Source organism: Fukomys damarensis, unplaced genomic scaffold (genome assembly GCF_012274545.1).
Source record: "Fukomys damarensis isolate Sample0158 unplaced genomic scaffold, DMR_v1.0_HiC HiC_scaffold_14, whole genome shotgun sequence".
Lineage (NCBI taxonomy): Eukaryota > Metazoa > Chordata > Mammalia > Rodentia > Bathyergidae > Fukomys > Fukomys damarensis.
Window position 1 is genome coordinate 29,182,851 of NW_022900926.1, and position 24,953 is coordinate 29,207,803.

Here is a 24,953-nt window from a genome sequence, read left to right on the forward strand (position 1 = left end):
CCTTAACAAAAGACTTAAAAGTGTAATTTTTTAAACAGATACCTATATACTAGGGCCATAAAAAAAAGGACTCAATGTGGGCTGGGGATTTAGCTCAGTGGTTCTGCTGCCTGCCTCGCAAACACAAGGACCTAAATTCGATCCCCAGTACCAAAAAAAAAAAAGAGGGGGGACCTCAATGCTTCAAATACCATATTTATCTTCCAGCTGTAGCTGGATAAGTGATTTTTAAAAAGTTCATATTAAGTTATTCAAACCTGTAACTTTGGGAGGGGGATTTGGGGCTTGAACCCAAGACTTTTGCACTGAGCAACATGCCCTGCCCATTTTTAAATTTCAGACAAGGTCTAAGTTGTCCAGGCTAGACTACAGCTTGTGATCCTCCTGCCCCAGTCTCCCAGAGCACTGAGAGTATAGGCATGTGCTAACATGACTGGCCATACTCGCTGAATTTTATCTTATAAATTACAGAGATTGTGTACTCTTATTTTGATGGCAATACATTTCAGCAGTCCCAACAAGCCAAAAAAAGGGTGAGGACCCCCCCACACAACTTCAGGAAGGGGACAGTTAATGGAAATATGTTGAAATCTGTGTTTTATTGTGAATAAAACATTTTAAAATGTAATTTGTAGGACATAGTGATTGTCAAAAAATTAGAATGTCAGCATTTGTGCATTTAATTAGTTACAAATGCATGCCACCCCAGAATTAAACAACAAAAACAAATAAATGTATATGCATTTTCAGGGATTTTGTTTCATTTTATTTTTACCTGATCTGGTATTTTCACCAGACGAAATCTGGTGTTCTATAAGATGAGGTACTTTTTCTTCAGGCTCTGATTTAGCTGGGGGATTAAAAACATTTCCAGCTGGTAGAGCGGCAGTAGCAAGACCACTGGCAACGGAACCACTTGGTAAAACAAGGCTGCCAAATCCAACATCTTTAACAGTTTCTGGGGTCATGGACAATGGTGGTTGCACTAAAGCTATTTCAGAGAGGAGAAAAGTGTTTTTCAGATTTAATTAATCAATTCATGCACTAAGTTTTTGGCATTTTAAGTATTTCATTTAATGGCACATCTGCATTACTAACCACATTATATGATAAGTAATGCTCAAAATGACAAATGACTCATCATGAAGAGGGTAACTTATACTTAGAAAGCCCTGCTTTTGTAGAACAAGAAAATCCAGCAATTGTAAGAAATATTTTCACTAAAGTGATTAATAAAAGAACCAGTCCTGAAGTAAATTCTAATATTATAAAAAATTACTTTTCTAAGGATGCCAACCCAATTAAGTGAATAATCTAAAAAATTATAAACAATTGGAACATACTGACAACTAGGTATCAGACTGAAAATCCAATTAATCTCACTGAAATTACAATACAACAGTCCTTACAATTCACAATCTTTTGTTAGGTAAGGTTAGAAATTTAAATCAGAATAGGTAAGGTAAAGTAGAAATATAAAGTTATAAGAATTCTATACTAAAGAATCAGGAGAAAAATCACCAAGTACATTATGTCATTTATATGCTAAAATGCAGAATTAAACAAATATAAAACATGTAACTGTAATTTTTTGTCCAATTTATGTCACTTAAGATACTGAAGTGCTCCTTCCTGTAGTACTGCCTATACAAATTGTTAGCACAACAGAGATTTAAAGTAGGGATAAAACCACCTGGAGTCATGAGCAAGAGTTATGAAATTAAATTAAATGAGACAATGCAAGCAATCTATAAAACACTAGTTTTTCTTCCTCTATTATATGATCCCAGATTTTCCAAAATTAACTAACTAGGGTGTAGCATTAGCCTCTTTATATAACGAAGTTAGAAATAACTCTTGAATATTTTCTCTAATTTTCAGAAATAATTATTCCTAACCAACATGAAAAGAAAGGATTGTATTGCCACCTAGACTGTAAAAGAAAGCATTTCAAAACACAAAGAAAAAAAAAGAATATAAGAAGAATGACTAGAGTATGAAAAGCTAAAATTTCTATTTATCAGGTATATTTTCTTTATCAGGGCTTTGTAAAAGTCTAATTTATTGAAGGAGGCTTGCCCAATTATTTAAAGTTTGTTTGAAAGCTAGAGAATTACTACAGATAAAATGTAGACAAATAGGGAAAAAAATAGTAAAACTATTTAATATTTCTGAAATGTTCAATAGAATAAAATTAAAAGTGAAATATCTATAATTATTTACACTGAGTTTTTATATTTCTCTTGAAACATGGTGGAGTAAGGAAAACACAGATGTCAAAACTAGGTAGAGCCTACAATATGTGATACATTAGAATTTTTTTTTCTGAAAGTCACATATGAAACTGATTCCACAATTACAAAAAGAAAATTAAGAGTTAAGATCTCTTTGCATAGAAGCATCCTAATTATATATTTGCAGCAAATATATATTCTGCAGACAGGTCCATTCATTCAGAAGTCTTGCTGACAGTAACATTGGTTTTAACTGCTTTCAAACTATTGTACATAATTCCATATTACAGGAGAATGAAAATAAGTAATCATTACTCTTTTCCAAAAATTTGCTGACTTAATGAAATCCCAGGAACAAAATGAGAATCTTATACTCAGATTATGGTTTCTAAATAGCCTATATGGAGAAATGGCTGATTCTAAGACTCTTAACAGGAAAGTGCAAGAATAGTTAGTGGCAAACTGAGCCCCTCCCTAAAGAAAAAAACTAATAGGCCTTCAAAAATTAGTAAAAATAAAGCACTGTCCAAAGATGAAAAAATCTTAATTTCAACAAGAACAACAAATTGATTGGAAGGAAAAATTTATTAATCCTTAAATATGAAAGAAGAAAAAACAAGAAAGATGGGGCCCAAGAAAAAGAGGAGATAGATTAAAAAAAAAAAAGAGAGAGACATTCTTTCCCCATTTCCAGTCACTGCATTAATGGGAATCACCCATTAATTCTAGTCTCTGAAAAATGACAAAGGAAAAGTTGAAGTACCTATACCAGTGGTGGCAAGCCTCTGGCTTATATGGTGAGTCAGGCTATTTATTATCATCGAAAGCTCTAAGATTCAGAATCACCTATGCTATTTTCCTATACAGTATACACTTCACAGTAACTTAAGTTGTTGATAAAAGAAAATTTTTATTTATTAAAAAAATCTAAAGAAGTATGCAAAGAATTATGAATTTAGAAAGAGAGCCACTTTGCAACTCATAACAACTAGATACAGGCACCAATTATCAATAGATGAAACTACCATAGAAAACTCTGAAGGGAAACATTTTTAAATGACCGAGTTCCACTATGTGAATTCTCTGATTACATCAATACCATTAAAAGTGGAAGAGCTGGTCTGGGGACTTAGCTCAGCGGTTCAGTGGCCTGCCTCGCAAGCGCAAGGACCAGAGTTCGATCCCCAGTACAAAAAAAAAAAAAAAAAAAAAAAAAGTGGAAGAGCAAAAGTAAGGTTAATTTATTGTACGAACTTTGAACAATGAATCAGTGCAGGTCGAGCAATTTTAACTCACCACTTGGGCAGGATATTGGCAATGAAAGATACTATGCATTCAAGGGGACAATATTGGAAATTTCTGTATTTTCTGCTCAGTTTCACTGTGAGCCCAAGACATCTCTAAAAAGTAGTTTATTTTACTAACAAAAATGGGACAAGAATATGCTATATGATTCTTATGTGATAATGATACAATATTAAGTATAAGGCATTTTGCTTATTAACTATTATTGTAAGAAAGTCACACCGGAATCTAGAGGTCTTTGGAGCTAACTTCCACTTTATAAAAAAATGCAAAGAAAGCAAAGCAAAAATCCCAATCTATTATGTGACAACTTGCACACAGACTAAGCTGTTTCTTCAAAAGCCATGGAGAATTATGAAATGCAAGAGGAATTTGGGCAGGACTGCTCTAAGTAAAGACCATAAAGCAAAACAAAACAAAACAAAAAAATGGGAAGGTCTTCTTTGAATTTTGACTAAGAATCATTATAAAGACATTTGAGACAAGGCAAATATGAGTAAGGACTAACCTATGATATGGTTAATTTTTAGAAATCACCTCATAAACTCATTTGTTTAAAAACTTTCATAATCAAATTAATTCACAGGAGTAAGAAGCAATACACTAGTACTGCTAGGAATAAAGAAAATTTGGTATACAGAAAACTCACATGTTGGTACTACTGGTGGAATTGTAGGGGGTGGTACAACCGGTGGAGGAACTGGCGGTGGCATGAAACCTACATTGGGGGGAGACCAAAAAAATAAAAAGGCACAAGAAAAGTTACATGCTTTAAATCAGAGAATTCAATAACCACAAATGAAATTCCACTCTGTTTTTGGAGATGAAGTCCCAAATTGCCCAGGCTGGCCTCGGGCTCCTGGGCTGAAGCTATCATTTTGCCTCAACCTCACCAGTAGCTAGGACTGCAAATGTGTGCTACCACACTCAGCGAAATTCTGCATTCTTAAAATAGGCTTTTATTGGGGCAGGAATTTAGCTCAGTGGCACTGCGCCTGCCGCACAGTGCAAGGTCCTGGGTTTGAACCCGGTACTGTAAAAAAAAAAAAAAAAAAAAGGTCTTTTATTACTATGCCTTCTATTTGTGTATTTTCTATTTTAAAAATGACTTCTATATCCCCTACTTTATTTGATCCCTAGTTAAGCTAGATAAAGCTGAGAGAATCTGATCATAAGCATGTTCTATTTACTCATTCATTCCTGTGTTCTCTGCTGCTATAAATTAAATCCAGGTAACATGTTTATGTTAGAATAATGATTGCATGCGGAAAGCTGAACATATTTCAGGGTACTAATCATATGCAATAAAGTCTTCTGTCAAATATGTCACTGGAATTTTTTGAAACATATGCTACTTACTAGATCAAAATATTTTTATTGACCTTAGATAATACCATATGGCTTTGAATACTAGTTAATAAATCTTCAATTTAATACTGGATTTTTTTTATGGTTTCAGAGATCAAATAAACTATAAATCTTGGCATTTTAAAAATGTAAAATTATACAAATGTAAAAATTTAAAAATGTATTAAACTCAACTAGACAAGTGATTAAAAATAGATATGCAATTTTAAAAACAAATGGTAAAAACTGACCTTATAATGTCGTGTGGTATGATTATTAATTTCATATTTTTGAAATAAATTTTAACATTCAAATCACAAATACAGAAAACATTGTTTCAATATTTACAATATAAAAAAAATTCTTATTAAAATCTGTCAATTTCAAATTATTAAAAATTTTAAAATGATACTGACAATTTACAATTATACTATGATGATTTACTTTTTACTCTTGTTGGCAATTTTTGTTTCTTTTTCTGGCACTGGAGACTGAACTGCAGACCCCGCACTTGCCAGGTAGGCATGGGCCCACTGAGCTACACCCCTGGCCCTATATTGTTGACAACTTTTTAAAACTTTCTTCAATGGCTAAGAAATTAAAGAAACAATGTACTTCTTTTAATTCATAAATCATAAAGCTACACATTTTCTTAAATTTGGAGAAGCAATATGTGTATCATATGATCCCCAGAATCTCTTCCTCATTCTAAGCTTCCATGGCCAAGTACTATAAAAGCTCTATCTCTAAACTATATGAACAATTACATATGTGTGTGTGTGTGTGTGTGTGTGTGTGTGTGTGTGTAATTGTTAAAGTGTGTTAAGTATAAGTAATTTATAGCTTTCAACCTAGAAACAATGGCTGAGGGAACTTTTTAAAAGTCAATTTATTAAATGAATAAAAGTATACCAAATTCAACTGGCACTTAAAAATATACTATAATTTCTAATATATTGGAATCCACTGAATTTTAGGAGGGAGAACCTACAGAAATCAATGTCAACTTTCTGACAAAAGTGTGATAATTATAGAGAATTTCCATATTAAAACTTCAGCATAAAACCTTTTGTAAACATAATGATTTTTTTTGTTTTGTTTTGTAAGACCAGGTCTTGCTATGTAGTTCAGGCTGTCCTCAAACTTGTAGCAATCCTCCTGCCTCAACCTCCTGGGTGCTGGGACTGCAGGTGTGTACCAACAAGCCTAGCAGTAAAAATCATGATTTTCAGTGATTTAAAAATTATTGTATTTCTTCTATAAGTGATTCTTCCAACAATTTGCATTCTGAAAACAAGTTAAAAATGAATCTCCTGGTCCCAACACAGACCTAATGGGACAAAACACTACATTCAGCAATCTATTTTAACAAGCCCTCTCGGTGGTTCTGATGTATGCTAAGGTCTGAGAACCACTGTTCTACAGCATTTAAACCTGGAAAAAGAACTTTAATGACAACCTAAGTAGTGTTCAAATAGTAAGACAAAATTCCTTACCAGGTGGTGGTTGTGAAGGGTTAAAACTTGCTCGAAGAAAAGGAGGTGGAGGGATTGGACTGAAGCCAGGAGGAGGAACCGGCATTGACACAGGAAAGGCTGGTGGAACTAAACTAACTGTAGGCACCGCTGGCGCTACTGGAATCTTTTGTAGATACACACACACAAAAAAAATCAACTCATCAGTTTATTCACCTGCAATGATTACATCTTAGGACAACTAAAGATAAATTATTTTGAAACTAGAAAATATCATTATATTAAGTCCCTTCTCACTTTCTATTTTTGTGAGTAAAGCTCTATTTGGTAGTAAAAGCCAGACAAAACTATTCAACATATTCAACAGATAATGTACTTGGAGATGGTGAAATCTTTCTTACATTCAAGTAATATAAAGGGGTGGGTACCTAGCCAAACACTGAATATCAGACTCAATTTTCAACTGTCATCTCCACTATGTTTAATAATATCTGTATTAAATTACCATTAGGAAACATGTCAAAAACAGCTTTAGAACTGTTTGAATTTCTCATAAATCTATTTTCTGATTCCAGCTTAAATCTTTTACTCATCCTAGGTACAAAAGATCCCCAAAATGTATTTGTTACATAGCTTTACCTCTCTCCTAAACTTTCCATCATCAAATGTCCCTATTTAACATCTGACTTTATTGTCTAACAGACAATTCATACTTGACAAGTACAAAACAACAAACACTATCTTTCCAATTCCTTAGACAAAACTTCGCTTCAGCTTTTTCTTACATTCCAAGTTTAATACTACTAGGAAGTTCCACTGTCATACCTTCAAAATATACCTAATACCTGAATGAGTTTCAATGCTTCCACCACTAGCAGTCTATTCTAAGCTACTATTATCCTTCAACTATATCACAATTGTTTAACTGGTCTCCTGGCTTTTACCCATGTTCACTTATAGCTTATTCTCAAAACAGCTAGTGCAATCCCTTAAAACTTAATTCAGGTCAAGTCATTTCTCTGAAATACTCTTCCAATGGCTCATCTCATTCAGAATGAAAATCTGAGTCCTCAAACAGGTTTAACATGCCTTTTACTGGCTTTACCACATATAAAGCCTCTTAAGAATTCCATCATTCTTGGAACACACCAAACATGTTCCTGGCATACGGACTTTGCACTGGTTGTCCCTTCTGCTTGAAATGCTCTTCCTCAGTTATCTACATAGTTAATTCCCCCAGCATCTTTAAGTTGTCACTCAAATGTCATATTCTCAATTAGGTCCACCTTGACCATGTAAGCATCTAACCATACAACTCTGTGCAATCTTACAGTACCTTTTCCCTTCCACAAGATCTTTCTTATTCTAACATTTTCTGTCTCCCCTATTGAAAATGAAAACTCCATAAGAAAACGTATTTTTCCCCTACTGGTATGTCCCTAATTCAAGGTACCTGAAACAGTGCATGTCTTACAGCCAGCACTCAATAAAATATATGTTCATTAAATAAATATAAACACGAATGATACCATTTCTAAAAATATTTTTTCAAAAATGTTTGACTAAACTCACCGACGTACTTATTGTTCTATCAATTTGATTTTTCATGAATCTAAAGTCATGCACTTTTAAGAAAGCAATATTTTATTTTAAATTTTGTGCATAGCAAAATGACACCACTGTCCTAAGTAAATTTTTTACTAAAAAAGATGTTTAAACAAAATATTATTTGCCTAACACTACTGATAAATATCTACTCTAAATTAGGTAATTTCTTTCAAATTTTTATATAGTAAATACATGAGTAAACACAGAAATATAAAATACTACATTTACAAAAGACACCAACCTGCAACATGGCAACAGGTGGAGGGAAAACCTCTGCCTGGGTTGTGACCACTGTTTCCTTTTCAACTGGAGTTGGACTCTGAGTAGTCTGGACTGTCTCTTTAATGGGTTCTGAGCTCTTCACAGTTTCCCATTCTAAACAAAATATTTGAAATTCATTTCCTTTGGATAGAGGCAACTTTCTGTTTTTTCCTATGTATACATTTATATCACATCTAAATCTTTCATCTACCTTAGCAAATCTTTAAGAAATAACCACAAATTTGGTTCCACCCTAAATTTTTGCCCAGATATATCAATTATGATACTAAGGAGTAGTGTGATACGTAACACAAATGAAAGACACTATAACTTTCAGACTAAAGAAAGCAGAAGAAAATGAAAACATTTCAAAGACTGTTAGATATATGAGGAAACAATCTTTATTTTATCACAAGGCACAGAGGAAGATCAACAAAGAAAAGTACCATTCCAATACAGAAAAACTCTCCTGACTATACAGCTAAGTAAAAACAGAACAAAGAGGTGCTACTAGATCCTCCAATGATCTTCCACCTCACTCACAGTAAAGCGGAGTAAGATGAGTAAGACTTTGCCCCTATGTGTGTCCCTCTCTTTATATACAATTCATTCCTCACTCATTTTTCCCTAGTTATACCAGCCTCTATTTTTTGGCCCAATTTACTCTGAATCAAATGTTTTTCCCCATGGTGCCTGCATGTATCAGCCCTTCAAATATCCAACAGACCTTCAACCACTTAAGACTTGTAACACCTCCACACCCGTACCACTTATCTCCTTTCCTTGCTTTTTCTTCATATGACTTATCAACAGTTATGCTATAAGTTTATGGCTTTTATTGTTTATATCTTTCTACTACAGCATTAACGACAAACCTTTTATGGAGGAGGGCACAAACTGCAACCCAAAATCCACTTAATTTATCACAAAATGCCAACACTCTAAACCTCAATACTGAAGTTTTAGTTTAGAAAAACTCATACATTAAGATCTTTGGTCTTAAAAATAAACAACATGTGTACCTCAGTTCACTACCATACATAAAAGCATGGTCTAGCAAACTTTTTTATATCAAGTATTACATACTTTGTGAGCCATATACTATCTACTGCAACAGCACAACAAAACACAAGAGTCATATAAAATAGAGAACCAAGTGTAGCTATATTTCAGTATAACTTTTTTTGCAGAACAGAATACTGACAGGATTAGGCCTATAGTCTCATGAGATGAGTAATTTTGTCATTTGTCACTTCATAATTCCAGTTCCTAAATTAGGTCTGATACACAGCAGGAACCAAAACATACACAGACAGAATTAATGTCTTGGCGAAAAAAAAAAACATCCCTGGGGAAGGGGGGCACCTTGCTAACAGGAAGAATTGTTTAAAGTCTGTGTGTGCTAAGTACATATGCTGTGACTGAGCTACATACTCAGTCAGAAGAAAAAAAATGAAAAGAAAATGTCTGAAAATACCTCACTGGCCTAAGAACTACAATATTTTGAAAATTAGGTAATTTGATAAAAGTACTAAGATTTGAAGAAATAAGGTATAAATCCATATTTTAGGTTTTTTTTCTAAACAGCAATGTTAATGTCTCTTTCAGGTTATATCTGATAAAAAAATTCTATAAATTTGTAACAAGAATCTTTTAAAATTATTTAATACGGGGCATTCTTCAGAATACAGAGTTATTCTAAAAATAAGTATTTTTAAAAAAGAACAGATGACTGTTTTAAGTATTCTTAAAAGGCATTCTAACAGGTATTACCAGACCACATGAATCTGTAATAGAGGACCTTACACTAATTTTACTCCTGCTATGAAATGGAGCCTGTTGGACACAGTAGTGTCTCACCCTCTTTTTTGGGAGATGAAACCAATATTTAAAATAAACAGAGTTGACTATCACCCAAACTCTTTTCAATTACAAACTTCTAAGCATAGGTTTTTAAATAAAACTATACAGTTCTTACCAGTATTTACAGTTTCCTGATCAATCATGCCGCCTTCTGCAAAACCATCCAAGTCATCTACTTTAACTTTCTCCCATGGTATATATGTTACTCCAAGATCCACATCCCAGAATTGTTTGTATTCTGTTTTTACACCTTTATTTAAAGCCCAAGCAATCTATTGGGAACAGGGGGAGGAAAAAAGGACACTCATATGTGTATTTTAACATGATAAGAAATTCAAACTTGTATTCCAATAACATAAATACCAATAAAGTTAGTCTGATTTGTGTTAAATCTGCATCAAAGATACCAGGACACACCATGTAAAGGTAAAAGATCCCAATGATGAATGTAATTGTACTGTATACTTAAAAAGTACCGATAAACTCAATGGAAAAAAAGTCTGCATCAGATGCAGTATTTATAATATCTATACTTTTTATCGTAACTCTAAAATTATGCATTTCCAGAAACTATTCAAATCTAGTTTCTACCATAAAAATGCCAATTTCTATTAGTAATAATTAAGATAATTATTACAATTTATTGCTTCTTGGCCTTTTGGCTAAGTGTAGTTATTAATTTAAATAAAACTCTGTATACCAGAAAAGAAAAGATCAGCAGTATTTCACACAGAGAAATAGACTTCAGCCAGCTCAAACCACCGCTGGTACATGCCTGACTGTCCCATTGGGCAACTTTGTACTACCCAATGAGACTGTCACAGGCAGGCCTGATAGGACAGTAATGAATGTATCATCAGTTCAAAGCCACGCAGCAGTGAGATGTATGAATTATAGCCTTGTCGTGAATGTGTTAACTTCCTGAAGAATCATTTTAACATTTTAAATTTAGATGCAGAAACTGATGGAATTTTCCATAAATAGCAGAAATGAACTGTGACTTCATCACAGTAAATAACAACAACAACAACAACAACAAAAAAAAAAAATTCACAGGGCCGCGAATTTAGCTCAGTGGTTCCATCGCCTGCCTTGTAAGCACAAGGTCCTGAATTTGATCCCTGGTACAAAAAAAAAAAAACTCAATTTAAGGATTAATAAGAAAAAATATCCTTGCTGATAATCACTTCACAAGGATCTGGTTTACATAAGATATAAAAGAAATTAATGTTAATTAGGGAATAAAACTAGATATTGGAAGAAAAGAATAAACAAAAGGCAAACGTAATCGTACAAGTGTGACTTGAAGGAACAATCTGACTAAAGTTTTCATTACTTGACTTATTTTACCTATATCTGATTTTGTAACTCAACAATACTAAAATCTAAATTTCTTAAGTGATTCGCGCCCAAGACAATAGAAGAATACAAGGTTGCAGGTGTAGCACAGTGACAAGAGTTTGAACTCAGTATGCTGGGAGGCCACATATTCAAATCACAATACAAGGAAAAGAATTAAAAAAAGAAAAAAAAAAAGACAAATCACAACACAATGAAACAACAATAAAAGAGTGAGTGAGCAAGCATACTATGATCAACTTAGACTTTAATATAACAGACATTATATGTCAGCTACCTACACCATAACTCCCAATCAAAAAGTCTTACCTTAATGACCTTGGAGCCAATTTTATATGATCCAGAACTGAGTTTCTGAAGAGCTCGGAATGCATCCTGACGATGAACCATACAAACATAAGCACAGCCCCTGGGAGGAATCATCTATTAAAAAAAGTTAAGAGTTTTAAAATCAAAAGTATAAGAACAGAAAATCATCGTGGCATTTTACAGTTTTAGTGAAATAGAATATGTAATACTAATGCTCCAATTCTACTTTGCTAGATTACTGAACTGATGTCACCTTTCTTCCTCCAGCTGTTTACTGGCACAATTCACATACAATTAATTAATTACTTTATATGAAAGACAAATCGAAAATTCAAAACCTATTTGGTTTCATTCTAAGCCATGACATATGTATACTGGCACAATTCACATACAACTGATTAATTACTTTATATGAAAAACAAACCGAAAAATTCAAAACCTATTTGGTTTCATTCTACTACATTCACACTCATGTGCAGGTAATTACCATTCTGTGGGACGTTTCCTTATACACATTTAAAAAGGGGAACTGAGAGGGGAAGGGAATGAGGATACTGCTATAAGACCGTTATGATTATTTTGTTAGAATTCCATTAAAAAATTAAGCAGATGAACAGCAATGATAGAATCATCAGAAATGATGAACAAAAACCAATTCTTGTGAAGAGGTACATTATTAAAGCTACCTATTACTGGGCTTAACTAGGAATTGTGTTGATTATATGAAATGTTGTTTTATAGCCTAATGGCTTATACTTACATTAATAGATTCAATCTGTCCAAACTCTTCAAAAAGATTGGTTAAATCTTGTTGTGTTGCCTTCTTGTCCACTTGACCAACCCAGAGAGTAGTGCTACATACTGAAAAGACATGAGACAAATGATTTAAATAATAAAGTTAACTTCTTTCAAATGAAAAAAATACTAACAATAGACTAAACTTATGGTAATATACTTAAATTATTTGTTAAGATCTATTTTGTTTAAAATCAACTGAAATCCTAGGTATCCATTCACATTTTCACTGAGTGAACCCACCTGCATTTCTCCTGTTCCCAAGCTTGGCTTCACACACTGAATCACCTGTGGATGCCAAGGTTCTCCTTTGGGAGAAGATGAGTGGCATGACGTTTAGCAGATTGAGAAATGGGAGTTTAAAAACTTACCAGGTAATTATAATATGAACAAAGTTTCAAAATTACTTCCTACTGCAACCCTATCTGTGAAACTTCTAAGTATCTTTTGGTGTTAGAATAAGTGAATGTTTCTTCCTAAAAAGTTAAATCTGAAAACTGTACTACCTATATTATTCTTAGGGAAATCACTAATTTGGTGATTTTTCTAAAAACCCAAATCCAACAGTCCTGCTGCCACTGTGCTTAACATTTTTCAGTCATGATCCACTGCGTTCAGTCATAGTATGTAGGTCATTTGAGCACATAGCTGAGAGCCCTATCCGCAAGGAAATGAAGGTCCAGATCACAGGTGTAGGCAGAGTAGCTGAGGGAAGACACCATTAGAATAGAATACTGGTTGTTTAAACTTTTTCTGCTCCCAATAAAATGTAACACAGGGGAGATTTCTGGGAAGATAAAGTGGTGAACACCAGAGAAATAGCTCCACTGAGATCTGATGTCCAAACACTGGAATACAACAAGGTGAGGAAGAGAAGGAGGAGGAAAGTGGGTCTCTAGGACCCAGCAATGATCTGAAGTGAGAAATGAAGCCCATGGGGAGAGTAAAGAGGGAGTTCAACAAGGTAAAAGGTGGCAAGCAGTGCTTTCTCCTGACCCTTGACTATGTGGGTGGGGAATTTGAACCTCCAGACCCATGGTGACTACTAGTGACCCCAGAGGCCTCTACAGAAAAACACATCAGTGCAATGGAGCAGTGGATGCTGTAGATTGAAGTAGGTGGTGAGTGATTTGGGTCCAGATATCACCCAGGAGAGGGCAACTGGCCTGTAGCCATATTGGAGAAGGGCCAACTGGAATCAGAACTCAGAGAAGCTATGGGTTGGCTCCCAACAAGATGAGGCAGAACCAAGTTCAAGCTGGCAGGAGGCACATGGAATGCTGCAGGCTGAACAAATCAGGTTCCACTCTCACAACCAGAAAGAGGCCTGAGCTTCAGAACCAAAGGTGCAGGTTTGCTGGGATTATCTATACCCTCTATAAATCTACAGCTGGCTTTCTGGGATTAATCAACAAAGATTGGACTCTTCCTACTTTGTGTACCAGTGATAGCAAAGACATACCTTAAAGTGTCTTTCTCTTCTAATTTTTTCTTTTCTTGTTTTATTCCCTTATAATTGTATGTTCTTGTTTTTATATGAGTGTGAAGATTATTTACAGGTTTTCTGTTATTTCTTCCTTCTTTCCTTCCTGTCTTCATCACAATTTCTAAAATTTGCATAATATTCCTTTGTCCTCCAGCCTTGCTCCTAATCTCTTTCTCTTCTATTTCTCTACACTTTTCCCCCTAACTTCTTTTAAATTTTCTCCTGAGGGTAAAATCACTATACTGAGGGCATTATTTACTGTACTCGACTTTCTGGTTTGTTTTAGATTTTGTTATATAACCACAAATCTACTTCAGACAGTTGAAAGTGGCAAACTGTCACCACAGTTTGTCATTTTCTAGGCAGTGTTTGATGCTCTTGTTATTGCCAATTGTATTACTTTAGCCAGGGTGACATAATTGTTCTACTTAGTTGTTCTTCCTGGTATGCCAAGAATTAAACAATACTATAAGTCAGTGCCAAAAATCAGGGGCCAGGCCAAATTGGCAGAGACTTCTCATCCCCAGTAAATTGAAGAGGCAGGATCTTGTAACAGACTCAAAACCCATCAGCCAGCTACACCTGAAAAATATCTCAGAGAAGTAGTCATTTCTTAAGGGTTCTAAATTTTATCAATAAAGCTAATTGCCATAAGAAATGTACAAGCATCAACCCAGGAATTAAACTATTTAAAAAAATTAAAAATGAGAAGACAAGATACAACTCCAAACTTCCAGCTCACCAAAGAGGCAAACCCAGGGGGGCAATGAGATGGAACAGTTCAAAACCCAACCACATGGAGTCCCTGAAGTGGTTAACAGCAGAAGTAACAAAGTAGATGAATCAAGCTCTAGAAAAAAAATCAAATCAGAAATAGTTTCTCAGATAACTACAGGGATAGTGACCACAATGAAAGACGTGGTTAGTGACTCTAAAGCAGACAGATTAAAAAAAAAAAAGATGCGTACAGGAAAATGATGGAAACCATGAATGCCCAATACAGGAAAGACATGGAATCTATGAAATCTATTAAGAATTCCACTGAAAGTATACAGAACAGAATGAGTCAATGTGAAGACAGAGTATCAGATACAAAAAACAGGATTGCAGTTAGTGATCATGAAAAGATTTCTTAAAAATAACAAGGGACCACAAAACAAAACAAAACAAATCAATCCAACAGTTGCTAGATGATGCAAATATTGTAAGATTCAATGGAGTCAAAGAAAATGCAGGTGATATAATGCAAATAACAAAAAACCTATTCACAAAAGTAATAACACAAAATTTCCCAAGCAGGGAAAAAGAATTTGACATGCAAACAGGTGAGGAATACAGAACTCCAATCAGCTGTGATTAAAAAAAAAAAAAAAAAAATCTACATAAAGCCATATAATACTCAAGACTCCAGAAATCTAATACAAGAACCAAGTATTTAAAAACCAAGTATTAAAAGCTGTTAGAGAAAAGAAACAAATCATCTATAAAGGAAAGTCCATCAGAAACACAGCAGACTTCTCAACACAAACCCCCTAGTCAAAAGTGCTAAAAGTGAAGTATTTGAAGTCCTAAAAGGAAATCTCCAAAACAGACTGACATAGCCTGCAAAACTATCTTTCAAAATTGATGGAGAAATAAGATATTTCTATGACAAAAAACACCTGAAGAAATTCATGACCACAAAATCAGCACTCCACAATGTTCTGAAGGCCATTGTAGAAAGAGATAATAAGGACAACTCCATGAACCAAAACAGAATGTAGCCACCAGGCAAGGGAAGCAATTGAACAGAGGGAAAAAGGGGAACTAATGACAGAAAATAACATGAAAAGTATAAGTCAATACATATCAGTTATAACCATCAATGCAAATGGTCTCAATTCACCAATCAAAAACAGACTGGCAGAATGGATCAAGAAGAAGGATCCAACAATATGCTTCAGAGAAGAAACACATTTAATAGGAGAAGAAATTCACAGACTGAAAGTGAAATGATGGAAACAATACTCCATGCAACAGGAAATAACTACTTCGCAGAGAAAAAAATGGGAAAAATCTCAATTGATATCAGGAAAACTATCTTTAACAACTGAAAGCCAATTTTCTTTTAATAAACAGGAGATATTCTGCCTATTTTTAGTTATAATGTGCATGCCTCCATGAATATTTCTTTTTACTGAAGACATTTACACTTAAAAAAAATACGTACACTCAACACATTTAAACTGTTTTAATATACCGTATTTGGAATTGTGTCAATGTCACATTCAAAAACAAGTTTCTAACATTTTGACTATCATCTTGACAGGGCAGGTCTAGAGCAGACTGCACTCTACCACTAACCCCAAACTAAAGCGCGACCCTTTGCAAATTACTAGCAGGTCTCTCTACCTTGGCTGTCAGAACTCAAACATCTTCAAGATCTGTTTAAATACTGGAAATTCGCCCACATAGACCCCCAGTAATTGCTCTTTCCTGTTAGTTGTTTTTTCTCTCATGTAGTCTTAACCTATGCACAAATATATAATTAATATTCAACCACGTTTTTATCTCTCCATCTCAAGATCTTTATTTTTTAAAATTTAAATTAGATCCTTAAAGTAGGCGTGGTGGCACATGACTGTAATTCTAGCACTTGGGAGGCTGAGACAGGAATGCCTCAAGTGCAAGGACAGCCTGAAATAGCAAGAGCCTGGCTCAAAAAAACCAAATACCTTAATCCCAAGTGCTATTATAGTTCAGATATGAAATGTCTCACCCAAGGCTTATGCGGTAAATGACTGGCCCCAGATCATAACACTACTGGGAGGCGGTGAAACCCCTGGGAGATGGGGCCTAGTGGAAGAAAGGACATGGGAATGTCCTTGAAATGGATATTGGGACAGTTCCCAGCCACTATTATGTGAACAGGTTTCCTCTGCAACTCCTCCCATGACATACTATGTACCACCTTGCCCAGTTTAGCGTTCATTTTAGAACATAGGATTTTCATGAATAGTCCAGGGAATATGAATTATCAACAGTGACATTCTAGGAATGAAAATGTCTCTTCTTCATATAATAAGAGAGAATTATTATTGTTTCCCAGGGAGGAAAATGTAGACAGCTAAAAAAAAAGAGGACAGAAAATGAAACAATGTTTGAGGAGATGAAGGTAGCTCATGTAAAACAGAGGAATGAAGAAGCTATTCAAAGAGCTTCAGAAATCTGCTTAGGGTTCGTGGCAGGTTGAATAACTATTCACTCACATACACACACACACACACACACACACACACAAAGTATTTATATCATCCAAATAACTGGAATAGCCAGGCCTGGTGGCACAAGCTTGTAAACCTCACATTCGTGAGTTCAAGATATTAATTAATTAATTGATGGACTGATAGATTAAAAAAAAATTTTAGGCCAGATGTAGGGGTGCATGTCTGTAATCTCAGCACTTGGGAGGGTGAGGCAGGAGGATTGCTCTGAGTTCGAGACTAGCCTGGGCTATATACTGAGGTCAAGGATAGCCTAAACTGCAGAGCAAGAGCCTGTCTCAAAATAAATAAATTAATTAATTTGCACTAAGGACCACAGCAAATAAACACTACCACATGTGTTTCAAATGTACATAGAGAGAGAGCTAAGAGTGGTAGCCCACACCAGCCATCCCAGCGCTGGGAGGCAGAGGCAGGAAGATTTAAAATTCCAGCTTAGTTTGGGCAATTTAACAATACTTTTGAAATTTAAAAAAATAAATAAATAAAGGGCTGAAGATAAAGCTCAGTTCAAAGACCCTGTGTTCAATCCCCACTACTGCAAATGAAATTAATTTAAAATAAAAATAAAATAAAAAACGAAAAATAGTTATCACAAAAAAACTGTATTGTTTCAGAGTAAAGGGAGCAGTGGGGTAAACAATGGAAGAGATATTCTTTACTGTTTTTACTTATATGCTTTCCAAATTTTATTTTTTACTGTGCTTTACTTATGAAAATAAAACTAATAAAAAAATAAATGTAATGACATTATTCTGCCATAAAAAATGAAAGCCTGTCATTTGGGGGAATATGTGTAAAACCAGGCAGACACAAAAAGAGAAACACATATTACATACTGTATATGTATATGAAAATATCATAGAACACCTTGTAAATATGTGTAATTCTTAGGGATTAAAAAATAATAATTTTAAGATAAAAGATCACACAGTATGTAGTGAAAGCAACACCTAAGAAAGTTAGGTGAAGAATTAAATCAAAGAAATTTATGTAAAAACCCCTACCCTAATATTGGTTAATAAATCCTAATGGTTATCACATAAGGAGGCACAAGTTTTCTGACATTATTTATCAGCCAGCATGAAAATGCTTATATTTAGCCCCTCATCATAAGGGACATATAGAAATTTCCAAAGCCAGAATTATTACTAGTAAATTAACACTAGCTCTCATAACCAGATTAAGATTCTGGCAAGATAGTCAATGCCCACTCAAACTATCAAAACAGTAGAATTGCAGCTGCCTTTGATATTAGTCTTCAATTTCCAACATGCCCTTACAGTATGAATTATACCATATATCCATCTCCTAGTAAAAGCAATTTATTTGGACAGATTCAGAAATTAGGTAACATAATCAATGTTTAGTTCTTGGCAAAGTGAATTTCTTACATTCTGCATACTTCTCTGCCCATCTCTAGTCTATTAGTTCACCTTAGAAGTCACAATGCACTAAAAATATCTTAAGCAGAATTTGGCAACTTATTTTGCTATACTTAACACTGCTGCCACATGAACCTTTCATGTGTATGCTCCTAAAACAAACTCCATCATTACTAAATCTAATTATATATAATAGATCAACATATAAAAATGGAAAGTTTCTACACCAGGAATTTCTCTACTAGTACTAACCCTGAAGTTTATAATTTACTTTAAAAATCATGGTAAAGTATATAGTTCATATAACAATTACTTTTACAGACTTGGTGTTTACAAATTGTTAGGATACTGTGGAACAGAAGTCGCAGGGTCATGATAGTAATATTTTCAACTTGCATTACATTTTAAAGACAACTCTCAGGGACCTTGGTATTTCAACAGATTTTCCTTATCTTCTCTATCATGTTTTATAAAAATCTAGAACAGAATTACTAACTTTTCAAACCCCTTTCAACTTGTCTGAAAATAAAACGTAGAAATTTTGTGCCACTTAACTAGCTTTTAATATTTATCGAACCATCATTTTACCAAAGTATATTACTTACCACTTAAAGTTTTAGATCTAATTGGAGGTAATCCCTTTTTCTGTCGTTCTTTCTCCCTTTCTCTGGCTCTCCTTTCACTTGAGTATGAACGTGATGATTTCCTCTTTCTTTCTCTTGAGCGGGAGCGTGATCGCTTTCTGTGCTTACGCTTTCTAGAACCAGATCGTGACCTGGACCTTCGTTTTCTTGGCGATCTACAAAAAAATGTTAGTTTACTTCTAATGACAATCTTGTCCTTTTACCAAATTTGCAAATGCCAAGTAAGGGAGGAAAGTCTAGCTATTTCTTGAAATGTTTTATAGTTTAATCAAGTATCAAACATGCATTTTGTTCGAATCTCATGCTATATACATCTACACTAGTGATAAATGTTTTAATGACCTTGAGTCTAGGTGAATATTCATTTAGAAAAGGGGAGAACAAGGTTTGAGAAAGGGCCTCATTTTTTCTTAGTGTTTTCCAGTATATTTTCAAACAGGTGTCAAGAACAGAAATGAAAGACCAAAGAAAATAAAATGAACATTTAAGTGATGAAAATGTTAGGCTCTTTCATTAGAAAATAGAGAATCTGGGCCGGGTATGTAGCTCAGTGGCACAGCACCTATCTGACAAGTACAGGCCCTGAGTTTGGTACAAAAAAAACTGCAAACAATCAAAAATAGAGAAATCTCCAACAAAGGATTACTTCACTATATAATTTAGCATTGTTTTTGCAATTTGTGGTGTACTTTTAAAATTTGTGATGTCTCTGACTTTACAACAGAAGGTGAAACTGAAATAATTCTAACATTTACTCTACAAATTTTCCACAGGGTTAATACATATTAAAAATAAATAAATTAATTAGGTAAGATGGACATGGCAGACACATGCTTATAATTGCAACACTCTGAGTGGGTGAGGCAGGAGGATCACAAGTTCAAGCCCAGCCTAGGCAACTTAGCAACTTAGTAAGAGCCTGTATCAAAAAGAGAGATGGACAAACGGACACACAGCAGAAGATGTAACTCAAGATAAAGCCCTGGGTTCAACCTCTAGTACCACATGGGGAGGCGTGTCAAAGACCAATGACTTTCGATTAAACCTACAAATAAAAATATTTATAGTCAGGGATTTAGCTCAGTGGTGCTGTCCCTGCTTGGCAAGCGCAAGGTTCTGAGTTCAATTTCCAGTACCAAAAACAAAAACAACAACAAAAAACATTTATATAAATGTTTTACAATGTCTTAGTATTATACATAATATTTTATACTAATGACTTTTATAATTTAATTTTTTCAGGAATTTTGATATCATTATGTGATGAAATAGAATGCAAGAAATACAATTTAATAGCTGTTCAGAGGTAATAACATCCTAATGTAGCACTAATCCTAGCACTAACTAAAATCAAGTTAACAATCCAAAATTCCATTGTTATGATGCACCTACCACTGCTACAGAAGTTATTCAAATGTCACAGACACATGTGATAAAACATAGAACAAAGTTCACTTGTTTTTATTTTTGTTTTTTGCTGCCGGGGATTGAACTCCGGCCCTTGCGCTTGCAAGGCAGGTGGCAGAACCACTGAGCCAAATCCTCGGCCCCAGGGTTCCCTTGTTTTTTAAAATTACTTTCTAAAAATATTTAAAATTTTTTCAAGAAAAATATTTCTTTTAATCTCGATACAAAGAAATAAAAGCAGCATTTTTAGCTTCACACACAGCTATTATTAAGTATTATTGTAGAACCTGGAACGAGACCGTGAGTGAGTTCTTGATCTCGAACGAACAGCCACTTTCTTCACTTCTTGTTCAAAGACCTCCTCTTGAACTCCATCTTGTCCTTCATCTATATCCATATCCTGGGAAGTCAAAAGAAGGACATACAGAGAGAGCTATTTAGACTAAGTTACATATAAACAATTATTCCCTTAAAAAATTTCACAGTACTATTAGTGCACAACAGATTAAAAAGCTAGCATACTGGGGCTGGAGATTTAGCTGAGTGGTTCGGCAGCCAACCTTGCAAGTGCAAGGACCCAAGTTCAATCCCTGGTACCCCCCACTAAAAGCTAGCATATTGAGCTTGTATAGAAAAAATACATATTCAGGATATTATCACTATACAGTATTTTACATGATTTTTAAAAATCGTTTTAGAAATTTATGATTCAAAAAAGTACTTACCTGTTGTTGAATATCAATGGAATCATCCAAATTTGCCTCAGGTTCAAGAAAATGTTGCTGACTGCTCCCTTGTGATGGTGATGCTGAATGCTCTGACCCAAATGTTCCCTCTTGACTATCTTGAGGAGTTGCCTATTTGAAAACAAAACAAAAAAAAATATTGGGATATACTTTTATTACAAATGAAAATTTAAATAACACAGTTAAATGTTTAAAGAAGCCCAATATACAGAAATTTCATGTTAATCATTTATAAAGTAATCAAATCTAAAATTGTAATTTATGTAAACCCAGTTTACCTAAAGGCAGGAAACATTTTTAAATTGCCTGCATCATTATTCAAAGGGCAGAACTCAGCTGTGTCTCCAGTTATGCGATCCCTTCCAGCTAAAGCACCTATTCTTTCTTTAATATGCCCTAAATCCTTCCACCTCTGTTATAGAAACTAGAATTTTGCCACATGTTTACAAATATATGTGGCTCCATCCAGGATTCTGGAGGCCAGAACCTCAAGTAATCACTTTGCAGTCCACCTTCGTTATGTATTTTTTGCCCAAGGATGAATTGTTCACAGTTTAAAAATGTTTGTGGTATTTGTCAAGTTCCTTCATGTCTCCAAATTTTTATTATTAGCAAAGTGTACTGCAGGGTTTTTTTTTTAAGTACTTATTCTAAACAGTTTACACCTAAAAGTATTTCTTATATAAAAGAGAACTAAACTTTGTGGTAATTTTTTTTTTTTTTTGGTGGTGGTACTAGGGATCGAACTCAGTACCTTGCACTTGCACGGCAGGAATGGTGCCACAGAGCTAAATTCCCGGCCCTAAACTTGGTAGTAGATTTAATCTTGGCTCTACAAATGGACATATTGGTCAACTGTAGAGTGCAATAGTTTTTCATATTTCATCATTCCTGAATTTAACAGATTTTTACAGAACAAAAGAATGTTACTTCAGTTGAAGTGTTTAAAAATCCTCAGCTACATACAAAATAATGGTATATCTTAAGATTGATTATACATAGTATTAGCTATATACTTTTGCATTACATGTTTAATTTTACTAAGCTTCAAGTTTCTCTAGAGTAAACAGGAGTCACAATGCCTACCTCATGAAGATTCAATATAATTGTTTAATACATGCCTAACAAAGTTCCAGCCAAATAGTAATAGCAATTACATTTTTTAAATTATAGATAATAATCTGTTTTGTCATCATTACCATCAATAATACAATCATCATTACCCTGCTAGAAAGACAACACAGCAGAGAAAATAACATACAAAAGTGGTAGTTCTGAAAGCCCACAGTGGCCTTCTGATTTTAACTTGAAGAATACTGAAATTAAGTTCTACAATAAGGATTCATTAAATTTCCAGAACATACTCTACAAAAAAAAAATGTAAAGAACTTGAAAACACTAATCCTCAGTAATAAAAAGTTAAAGAAATATGGTCATGAGCAAGAAAAACCCAAAGATCAAACAAGAGAGGAAATTCTAAAGAATAGAGCAGAAATCAATGCAGTGGAAACTAAGAAAACGATACAAAAAATAAATGAAACAGAGTCGGTTTTTTGAAAGAATAAATAAAATTGACAAACCTTTAGCTAATCTTATCAAAAAAAGGAAAGAAAAGGCTCAGATCCATGGAATCAGAAATGAAAAAGGCAAAGTCACAACAGATCCAATAGAAATCCAGAGGATCATTAATACCTACTTTGAAAACCTGTACTCCAATAAAATGGAAAACAGAGAAGAAATGGACAGATTTTTAGATACTTAGAATTACCAAGATGAACGAAGAAGATAAAAACATTTTAAACACCCCAATTACAGTCAGTGAAATTTAAAATGTAATTAAAAATTTACCAACAAAGAAAAGCCCAGGCCCTGATGGATTCACTGCTGAATTTTACAAGACATTTAGAGAAGAACTACTGCCATTACTCTTCAAACTTTTCAATGAAATTGAAAGGGAAGCTATACTTCCAAATTCATTCCTGGAAGCAAGTATTACTTTGATTCCCAAACCAGGGAAAGACCCAACTAAAAAAGAGAACTACAGGCCAATCTCCTTAATGAATATAGATGCAAAAATCCTTAATAAGATACTAGCAAACAGAATGCATAGGATCATCATGAAGATCATACACTCTGACCAAGTCAGATTTATTTCAAGGATGCAAGAATGGTTCAACATATGTAAATCAATAAATGTAAATACACTATATTAACAAAGTCAAGGACAAAAACCCTATGATCCTCTCGATAGATGCAGAAAAGCATTTGATAAAATTCAACACCCATTCATTATAAAAACTCTGCAAAAAATTGGAATAAATGGTCTATATCTCAACTTAATAAAGGCTATCCATGAAAAATCAACAGTCAAAATCATATTAGATGGCCAAAAACTAAAAACCTTCACATAAAAATCAGGAACAAGACAAGGATGCCCACTATCACCACTTCTCTTCAATATAGTTCTGGAAATATTAGCCACAGCAATTAGACAGAGAAAGAAATTAAAGCAATAAAGATAGGAAAGGAAGAAGTTAAACTGTCATTATTTGCTGATGATGTGATACTCTACGGTGAAGACCCAAAAACTCCACCAAAAGACTTCTAGACTTAATTGACAGATTCAGTAGAGTATCTGGATACAAGGTCAACATCCAAAAATCAATAGCCTTCTTATACACAAATAACAGACTCACTGAGAGAAAAATAAGGGAAAAAATCCCTTTTACAATAGCATCCAAAAAAATGAAGTATCTAGGAATCAATCTAACAAAAGAAGCAAAAGATCTCTACACTGAAAACTACAGCACTCTGAAAAAAGTAATTGAAGAGGATATAAAAAAATGGAAAGATATTCCCTGCTCCTGGGTAGGAAGAATCAACATAGTAAAAATGGCCATACTACCAAAACTGCTATACAGATTCAATGCAATGCCAATTGAAATTTTAACACTATATTTCACAGAACTAGAAAAAAGAATCCAAAAATTCATTTGGAACCAGAAGAGACCTAGAATAGCAAAAGCCATTTTAGGCAACAGACACATGGCAGGGTGCATAACAATCCCCAATTTGAAACTATACTACAAAGCCACTGTGATAAAAACCGCATGGTACTGGCAAAGAAACAGGCCTGAGGATCAGTGGAACAGATTGGAAGACAAAAAAAACAAATCCAGATGTACTCAGCTACCTCATCTTTGACAAAGGAGCTGACCATCCCCAGTGGAGGAAAGATAGCTTCTTTAATAAATGGTGTTGGAAAAACTGGACGTCAACCTGCCACAGATTAAGACTGGACCCTTATCTTTCACCATGCACTAAATTAAAATCCAAGTGGATTAAAGATCTAAATATTAAAACAGAAACATTAAACTTGCTGGAAGGTAAGTTAGGCAGAACTCTAGAAGACAATGGCATAGGAAAAGGCTTTATGAACAAATCCTCAGTAGCACGGGAACTAGCA

At 34.2% G+C, this 24,953-nt stretch overlaps 1 protein-coding gene across 9 annotated transcripts in view; it reads right to left on the reverse strand.

The window, feature by feature from the left end:
- Positions 1–24,953, reverse strand: part of Scaf8 (SR-related CTD associated factor 8) — a 194,460-nt gene that overhangs the window by 109,878 nt on the left and 59,629 nt on the right. For 8 of the 9 annotated variants that reach the window (XR_004517135.1, XM_033763304.1, XM_010628880.2 and 5 more), the window contains 10 exons: positions 21,467–21,598; positions 21,029–21,141; positions 19,296–19,489; positions 12,522–12,622; positions 11,762–11,875; positions 10,209–10,365; positions 8,211–8,344; positions 6,383–6,527; positions 4,189–4,257; positions 776–991 (listed from right to left, as the gene is read on the reverse strand). Coding sequence is in view for 8 of the 9 variants with exons in the window: in XM_033763304.1 (XP_033619195.1) it covers positions 776–991; positions 4,189–4,257; positions 6,383–6,527; positions 8,211–8,344; positions 10,209–10,365; positions 11,762–11,875; positions 12,522–12,622; positions 19,296–19,489; positions 21,029–21,141; positions 21,467–21,598 (1,375 nt within the window). In the remaining variant the exon portion in view is untranslated. The remainder of the gene's footprint in view (positions 1–775; positions 992–4,188; positions 4,258–6,382; positions 6,528–8,210; positions 8,345–10,208; positions 10,366–11,761; positions 11,876–12,521; positions 12,623–19,295; positions 19,490–21,028; positions 21,142–21,466; positions 21,599–24,953) is intronic. The other variant, XM_033763306.1, reaches the window with a different exon arrangement.